At 35.9% G+C, this 8,857-nt stretch overlaps 1 protein-coding gene across 1 annotated transcript; it reads left to right on the top strand.

Moving 5' to 3' along the window:
- Window positions 1-3,092: 3,092 nt before the first annotated feature.
- LOC116129477 (sodium-dependent phosphate transport protein 1, chloroplastic-like) lies at window positions 3,093-8,022 on the top strand. Its single transcript, XM_031415220.1, has 10 exons — window positions 3,093-3,519; window positions 3,637-3,744; window positions 3,853-4,008; window positions 4,221-4,436; window positions 4,700-4,909; window positions 5,235-5,372; window positions 5,700-5,801; window positions 6,419-6,484; window positions 6,736-6,820; window positions 7,689-8,022. The coding sequence occupies exons 1-10, from the start codon at window positions 3,157-3,159 to the stop codon at window positions 7,784-7,786; spliced, it is 1,542 nt and encodes a 513-aa protein (XP_031271080.1). The 5' UTR covers window positions 3,093-3,156; the 3' UTR covers window positions 7,787-8,022.
- The last annotated feature ends 835 nt before the right edge of the window (window positions 8,023-8,857 follow it).

The following is an 8,857-nucleotide window of genomic DNA, read 5'->3' as shown; positions in this document are numbered from 1 at the left end:
TAATGTTCGAGTACTTTAGCTTTGTAATATTATAGTGGGATGAAAGTGATTCAGTGTAATTTTCTCTTCGTTCCAAATTGATTTATTTTAATGATTCTAAGGAATTCAAGTGTATCTATAACTTAGAAGATTGATTCAAATTCATCTGAAACTATAGTTGAATTCGAGATTTGGTCGATTGAATGCATTCCATTATACATTTTACAAAGATCACTTTGGATTTGACTTCATTTTCACAACTTTCTAATATACCTAAATTCCATTAAAAAAAAAAAAAAATACAAAGTTTTTGATGCGGTTTTTACACCAACGATCCAGTGTTTTAATATTGGATTAATATGAAAATAATAAGTAAATACAAAGAATAATTTTTTTTTTTTTTAAAATAGTCCAAATGCAAGACATAAATCTTATGTCCAGTGTTATTTATTGTTTTTTTATGTATTTTTCACGTACAAACGAGCTTAATTCTTTAACATAAATGAGACGATTTTGAATAGTAGAAAAAGGGTTAAAAAGCTCTCCCTATTAAGATGAGAGATCAATTTATATACTATATTACTATTACATTATTAGAATCCTCCCATAGAATGACACGGGATACCAGTGACACTATCACCTTAAGATTTACCGATGAAACAACCTACTCCCATAGTGACACCGGCATGAATGACAACAGCCTTAAGATTTTGTCATTTGTCTATTGCACGCTAGCTCTTCTAATTGTCTGAGAGGCAAGAATCTTCAATTCAACCATCATATCTTATCCTATCACACATTCTATCTATCAAATCACATCAAATCTCAGCATTACTATACAATTAAAACTCATGCCAACTACTTGATTGTCACACTTTTATCTTAAGGTTTGCTCTTTCTATGAACTCTCCGATCAAGTTCTAGTAGTATGATTCATATGGAGTATAACGTCATCTTCCATATGAATCTCTTGGTTATCTTCCAGGAGCCACCTGGGCGAGACCCTTCTCTTTTAATTATTTCCTGTGGTATGTTGAATCACTCGTAAATCGTAACACAATATATTCCATTGATCCATCTTTCTCTAACTAAACCATCGAGTATCGCATGGTTTTACAAGCATAATAACATTAATTTCTTATAGCATAGCCATGGCATATGCAGCCTACCCCTTTGGCCCAGCTGCAATTAGTAGCTGCCTTAATGAATAAGTTTGATCACCAGTGAAGACTAGTATATGAGCTTTGATTTGAATTATGCAAAGCTAACTTTAAGGGTACATGCCCAGCCCCACTCTAAAGTCTTCCATCCATAATTATGTACCTGGAAAATTATAAATCTATGGACCAACTAACATTTATTCATGGCTTCTTTCATCTCTGTAATTATTGCTGTACTTGGTAAATGTTGGAGTCCTACACCGATTAGGCACGCTCAAGCCTATTAGTTTATAAGAAGGGGTAATCCTCCTATTCAACAAGACTTTATTGGGTGAAAAGTCAGACCCACCTCAAATTCTATTATGGTATCAGAGCTCGGGTTCAGTTGGGTTGAGTATTTGATCAACAAGTGAGGAGTATGAGCCAACAACTATCTTCATTAATAGGCATGATCCGATATATGGGCTTGACCTTCCACACTGACTAAGCAAGTTCAAGCCTACTGGTCTATAAGAGAAGGTAATTCTCTCATTTAACAAAGCCTTATTAGGTGAAGAGTCAAACTCACCTCAAATTCTATCGGTAAAGAAACTTGACATTATAAGAGTGTCTAATAAATACACACAACACAAGAGCTCTGGCTTGTGTTGTGTTAGTTTAATATTTAATGGCTTGGCTGACCCACATTGATGAGCTTCTGGATCTATTCGTTTGAAGGGTTAAAATGGCTTCTTTTGATGGAGAGACATGAAAAAAGATCCTGTAAAGTTTTGTCGAGAGTGTATTTGATTGTGGTGGGATCGGGTAAAGCTTTGAGCATTCTCATTTTTGGTGTCATGAGATGAGTGTATTTTGCTCTTGTAGTTGACTGAACTTTCTCCTTTATCAGAATTATCTCTCTCTCTCTCTTTTTTTTTTTGTTTTGTTTGAATTGTCTTGGAGACTCGTGTGCTTTGGTTTCTTAAGCATAAAGCAAAGTACAAAATCATGTTTAAGAGACTAATTTCACATTTTATCCATGAATCTTGTTAATCAATTTTGATCATCTTAATTACAATCGTCATTTCTTATTATACCATTTTTTTTTTTTTTAAATAAGGTGTTTGGACCAGTTTATGTGCAGCAAACCATCGTCATAACCCTCTACTTAAATCGCGGATGCTCAGATGGGGAATTGAACTTGAGACCGTACACCTATCCACATTATCCCTAATTCACTTTAACTATTTGAGCTATTCACAGATGAGTTTCTCACTGTAACACACACATTGGTTGGATACAGAGTATTTGGGCTAGCTTACGTGCAGCAAGCCATTGTCATAACCCTCCACTTAAATCGCGGATGCTCAGATGGGGAATCGAACTTGAGACCGTATACCTATCCACGTTATCTCTAATTCGCTTTAACCATTTGAACTACTTACAGATGAATTTCTCATTGTAACACACACATTGATTGGATATACGTGTCTTCGTTGTACAATGTTTTTTTTTTTTTTTTTTTTCCACATATACAAAGATTGGTATATAAATCATCTTGAAAACTCAAATTTACTTTTGGATGATTCAATTTTGAATAAAAATACATAGATTTTTAAATTAAAAACAACTAAATTATAGCCCACACTTCATAGTTGTTCATCCAAGTACTGCAAACTTAGAACAATAAGCCCTTGAATTACTGACGGCTACCCCAAATATGATTGAATTGGGCTACAGGCCCAAAATCGTAACTGTTCAATGGGCCTAATTTAAGCCCATCCCAGAAAAGCTCAAGAAGCCCAGCCCTTAATGCCTATGAAAACCGGATAAATCATAAAATAATAACAAGAACCCGCCAAATTGAATTCGTTTTCTGTTAATTCTTTCCCTATTTAATCCTCCCCATTTACGTGCCACGTGTCGAAACTACAACCAATGCACATAAATATCCCTCCATTTCTCTCTGAAAAATCTCTTCAAAATCCCTTATAGATCTTTATTCGACAGGTGGTGAGCAGTTTCACTCTCTCACGCCATGAGCGCCAAGACTCTGTTCTACTCCCCGAATTTCCGCGCTCCGCCCGATATATCGGCCCGAAGTAGAGTGTTCCGGCCTGGAGTTAAGTCGGGAGGCCCGCTTCAGCTTCAACTTCGTGTCCGGCTTCTCTCCGGAGGAAGGAGTTGTTCGTTTCGGGTTTCGGTTCGGGATGTGGAATCCGAGTCGTTTAATATATCGGATTCGTTGCCGGAGTCGGTGAAGTTTGATGAGGCATTAGACGATGTCGTAGTAAGAAGCGAGGATTTGGAGAGTTCCGTTCCGTGGTGGGAACAGTTCCCAAAACGTTGGGTTATCGTGGTTTTGTGTTTTTCGGCTTTCTTGCTTTGCAATATGGATAGAGTAAGCTTAACATCTTTGACGAAACGGTGCCGTTTAATTTTTGTTAATTCAATCGTTTGGTTTAATTAATAGTTAAGTTGCTAGTTATTTCAAAAATGAATGTTAATTATTTGGCAGGTAAATATGAGTATTGCTATACTTCCGATGTCAGCTGAGTACAATTGGAACCCGGCAACAGTTGGTTTGATACAGTCTTCGTTCTTCTGGGGTTACCTCCTTACGCAGGTGATTCCTCTTTTCATGCGTATGTTACATGTTTTGGATAGAGCTCTCTGTTTATAATGTTATGAAAGCGTTCTGCGTTTATTGCTAGCTTATTATTGTCAGTGACAGGTTGCTGGTGGCATATGGGCGGATACTGTAGGTGGGAAGCTGGTTCTTGGATTTGGTGTAGTTTGGTGGTCCATTGCTACAGCTCTTACTCCCGTCGCTGCTAAATTAGGCCTGCCATTCCTACTTGTTGTTCGTGCTTTCATGGGGATCGGTGAGGTTGGTTCTTCATTACCCAACTTTAATATGTAGTGAAATTCTTTTAAAATGGTTAGAAAAGGGAGATAACTATGTCTTTGTATAGGACTTCATAATGTGGACATGCGATATTATTTTGGGATGAGATTTGTCTTATGGGTTGAAAGTTAAATTAGACCGGTGTTTTTTTTCTCTTTGGATGTGGGCTTAGTTAGTTTGGTTGTTAATTCCAGGGTGTTGCTATGCCTGCCATGAATAATATTCTGTCCAAATGGGTTCCTGTAGCAGAGAGAAGTAGATCATTAGCTCTGGTGTACAGTGGGATGTACCTTGGATCGGTTACTGGCTTGGCCTTTTCACCTTTTCTAATACATCAATTTGGATGGCCATCGGTCTTTTACTCCTTTGGTTCTTTGGGGACAGTTTGGTTTACTGTGTGGCTAAGTAAGGTAACTTTCAATTCAATCATTGAACGACTTTTGATCAACATGTTTTCTTTTTGTTTTGTGTTTTGCTACAAAAATCTTGAAGTTTCTTGAACTGTGATATCTTTAATATGAAACTTGAAATTTATTGAATATGACTGACTGTAAGTTTGATTTTTTCCATTAAAAAAATTCAATTGCCTGTCTAGTAGTATCTTCTGATATTAGGATTCACTATTCTAAATTATTTGGCTGTATTTTACTTCTTATGTCCTTTGTTGATGTAGGCATACAGTTCACCTCTTGAAGATCCTCAGCTGCGTCCAGAAGAAAAAAAGCTAATTATGATGAACAGTGTTTCCAAGGAACCTGTTAAAACAATACCTTGGGGATTAATCTTGTCAAAACCACCTGTATGGGCCCTTATAGTGTCTCACTTCTGTCACAACTGGGGAACATTTATTCTACTGACATGGATGCCGACATACTATAACCAAGTAAGTTTTTCTTTTGGCTGTTCATATTATTTTTGAAACCATGCATAGTTAGAATCAGTTGCTGGATGTGTAGAATCTTTGAAGTTGTTTATATGGAACAGTCTATGAGACCTTAGGGAACCACCAATATTGGATTTTCATATTCCAGGTAAATTAAAGTTGTAGAAAGGAGTTTGGAACCTAGAAGTGTGCATAACATTGAAAATCTGCTTCATTGAGCTACAAATTTTGTATAGTTTAATCTCCTTGATATCTTTTGGAAGAATGTTGCTGCTTGTCTTTATAATACTAATGGAAGCAACTTTTTCTTGTTATGCCACAATAGGTCTTGAAGTTCAATCTCACAGAATCTGGGCTTATTTGTGTTTTGCCCTGGCTTACAATGGCATTTTCTGCAAATCTTGGAGGGTGGATCGCAGATACACTTGTCAGCAAGGGTTTATCCGTGACCACGGTTCGCAAGGTATCCCGAGTTTTCTTATTTGTATAAATGCAGGAAATTTCTATAGTTTATTTTTTGTCAAATCTGCTTAATCTACCCGACAATTTTTTCCTGATTATTATGTATAATTTTTCAACAGTTATGGGGTTAGCCCATTGTTGCTTGAAGTTATTTAATGGGTACTTGAATTCAAAACTTCACCAACAGAACTCTCCAAGACCTACTAATATCATTGATGTTCTAATCTTACTCACACACAGTCTCTATCCTTTGTGGGCCTGCACACTGTTCAAATGATCACTCTGTCTGCAGTCGCTAATATATTATTCTTTATATTCTCTTTTGTAGATAATGCAAACCATTGGATTTCTTGGCCCTGCTTTCTTCTTAACTCAGTTGAGCCATGTTGATTCTCCTGCAATGGCTGTTTTGTGCATGGCATGCAGTCAGGTTTGCTTCATCTACTCACTGAAACTGAGTACTATATGTATTTGTAGCTTGATTAAGCTGATCAAGATTTAATTTTGGAAAAACTATTTGCTCTTCATGATGGACACAACAAATTGAACCTAAACGGTTTTGTAGAAATTACTGGTATTTGCAGGAAATGTGTTGCTATATAATTGTATAATTTTCCTGCGCTTGACATTGTTTATTAGTCTATGGACTGTTCTATGTATTTCAATTTTATTTTCTCTCTTCCTCCCTGGACAGACTACCTTGTATCTTCTGCCAAGTCTAGAGTTATTTTCCTTTATGGTTACAAGCCATTTCCTATAACCAAATCTTACTGAAGGAGAAACAGTATTTTCCTAATTGAAGTTTCAAACATGTAATGTTATGAATGGAAACGCATCATACTTACATATAAGTTTTTACCCTAATTTAATCTTTCATATGCTTCTTCTTGATGTTTAAATTTGTTTCCATTTGTGCAATTTGTCAACTATTTAGAGTTGAGTAATCCAAAATTAACTGGAAAATATTGTTTGTGAACTTTCTATTTTGTATTTGTTTTTATCAATAATAATGATTCATTTAACTAATTTCAATTTCTTCTTGAATAGGGAACTGATGCATTCTCACAATCTGGTCTATATTCAAACCATCAGGATATTGCCCCTCGTTATTCTGTGAGTATTTTTTACATTATTCATTTTTAAAAGCCATAAACTTTGTATTATGGAATTGCTCATTTCTGGTATTAGATTAGTGCCACAAATATTCTAGTTTCTATCTACATAGCTTCCTTACCTATTGAGGTCCTTATCTTATGATTTTTGAATTTTAGATGCCGCCATGTAGCTGTCTATTGTACTGCTAACTTCGGTTCTCCAGAGAAAAACTAATAAATTCTACTTTCTCTTTGGCTTTATCTCTTCAGGGGGTACTGCTTGGTCTATCTAATACAGCAGGAGTTCTAGCTGGGGTTTTTGGAACTGCAGCAACCGGCTACATCTTGCAACACGGTGAGTACTCATCCTCGCACTTTAAGCTTCCAGTAATTTGTATGTCAACATGCTTAAAGACAAGAGAAGAACCAATAAGAACGTGATTGATTCTATTCAACATTCTAATAAGATCACCTGAAAAATGTCAGATGAATGATCTGTGGTTCTCTCGTTCATATTGAATATCTTCAGCCTTAGTTTTGCCCCAATGGTCTTGTGTATGCTCTATGCTTTAANAACCATCAGGATATTGCCCCTCGTTATTCTGTGAGTATTTTTTACATTATTCATTTTTAAAAGCCATAAACTTTGTATTATGGAATTGCTCATTTCTGGTATTAGATTAGTGCCACAAATATTCTAGTTTCTATCTACATAGCTTCCTTACCTATTGAGGTCCTTATCTTATGATTTTTGAATTTTAGATGCCGCCATGTAGCTGTCTATTGTACTGGTAACTTCGGTTCTCCAGAGAAAAACTAATAAATTCTACTTTCTCTTTGGCTTTATCTCTTCAGGGGGTACTGCTTGGTCTATCTAATACAGCAGGAGTTCTAGCTGGGGTTTTTGGAACTGCAGCAACCGGCTACATCTTGCAACACGGTGAGTACTCATCCTCGCACTTTAAGCTTCCAGTAATTTGTATGTCAACATGCTTAAAGACAAGAGAAGAACCAATAAGAATGTGATTGATTCTATTCAACATTCTAATAAGATCACCTGAAAAATGTCAGATGAATGATCTGTGGTTCTCTCGTTCATATTGAATATCATCAGCCTTAGTTTTGCCCCAATGGTCTTGTGTATGCTCTATGCTTTAAGCAAGTTGTTTCCTCTCTAATTCCTGCAAATTTCCTTCCATAATTTTCACATATGAACTTTTCAGGTTCTTGGGATGATGTTTTTAAGGTTTCAGTTGGACTCTACCTGGTTGGAACTGTTGTATGGAATCTTTTCTCAACGGGCGAGAAAATATTGGATTAACCCTTTGAGAATTTTTATCTTCAGCAAGTGGCAGCTTAAAACGGTTCACAAGGTTGAGCTCTTATAGCAAAAGATCAACCGATTCTATACGTAACGAAAGATTTAAACAAAGTCAAATTCATTTGAGAAAAAATGCAAGAATTTTCTATGAACAATCTTGATCTTCAAGATGGCAAAATTTTCTACAGGCCAAGCATAGAGCTCGCAACTAGAGAAGGAAAAGTGGCGAATAAATGCATTTAGTTCCATGCAAAAAAATCAAGTTGCCTGCCATTTGAATGATGTACAATGCCAGATTTGTAAAGTAGCCTCGACACAGCTGTAAATGTTATTCAATCTCAACGCCTCAATTTTTTGTATTGTGTAGCAAACACGTCATAATTTTTTTTTTTTTTTTTAATGTATTTTTCCAAGTGGATTATGATAAACGGGCTTGAGTATCATGGGTTCGTTTGACACCTACTTTCCCATTATTCTATCATATCCTAAAAATCCAAAAATGAATTTGTTTTAATATTTTTAAAATCCAATCATATTCTATTCAACTCAAATCATTAACAATTATTTTTTTCAGTAAAATTTTTAAAATTAACAAAAAAATTTTCACTCACCCAAGCCACTATCACCTGTCAGCAGCCATTGTCATCGCCAACCACTGTCAATGTCATCACCGATACTATAATGGTGTACGATCGACTGGATATAACTAGTAATACGTCGATCTATCCATTTTCGATCACATCTGACCGTTGATGACAACTAGACTTAGCAACCAGGGGGGACAAATGTATGTTCTGTACCTGCTCGTACGGGTACTCACGGGTCACCCGTTTATTTTACTTTTTAAATTTTTTCCTATCCAATTTTTTATTTTTAAGTTTTTTCTCCCATTTATTTCTCTTTCATCTTCGTCCTCTCTTCCTTCTCTCTCCGATTCTTCTTGTCTTTTTCTCCCTCCCCACTTTTACATATTTTTCTTCTTCAGTTTGTCGTCGTCTTCTCCCTCTCTCCAATTCTTCTTAGTCTTTTTCTCCCTCTCCATTTTATCATATTTTTTCTTCTTTTCGGTTC

The sequence above is a fragment of the Pistacia vera genome, unplaced genomic scaffold (genome assembly GCF_008641045.1).
Source record: "Pistacia vera cultivar Batoury unplaced genomic scaffold, PisVer_v2 Contig212, whole genome shotgun sequence".
Lineage (NCBI taxonomy): Eukaryota > Viridiplantae > Streptophyta > Magnoliopsida > Sapindales > Anacardiaceae > Pistacia > Pistacia vera.
The sequence above is the reverse complement of the archived record's forward strand: the minus strand, read 5'-3'. Positions and strand labels throughout refer to the sequence as shown.

Bases quoted from the DNA above. Each gene is read 5' to 3' on its own strand.
- LOC116129477 (XM_031415220.1), top strand. From the start codon at position 3,157: ATGAGCGCCAAGACTCTGTTCTACTCCCCGAATTTCCGCGCTCCGCCC. The intron at 4,437-4,699 runs GTAACTTTCAAT...TTGTTGATGTAG, and splicing joins TTACTGTGTGGCTAAGTAAG to GCATACAGTTCACCTCTTGA. The intron at 6,485-6,735 runs GTGAGTATTTTT...TTATCTCTTCAG, and splicing joins ATATTGCCCCTCGTTATTCT to GGGGTACTGCTTGGTCTATC.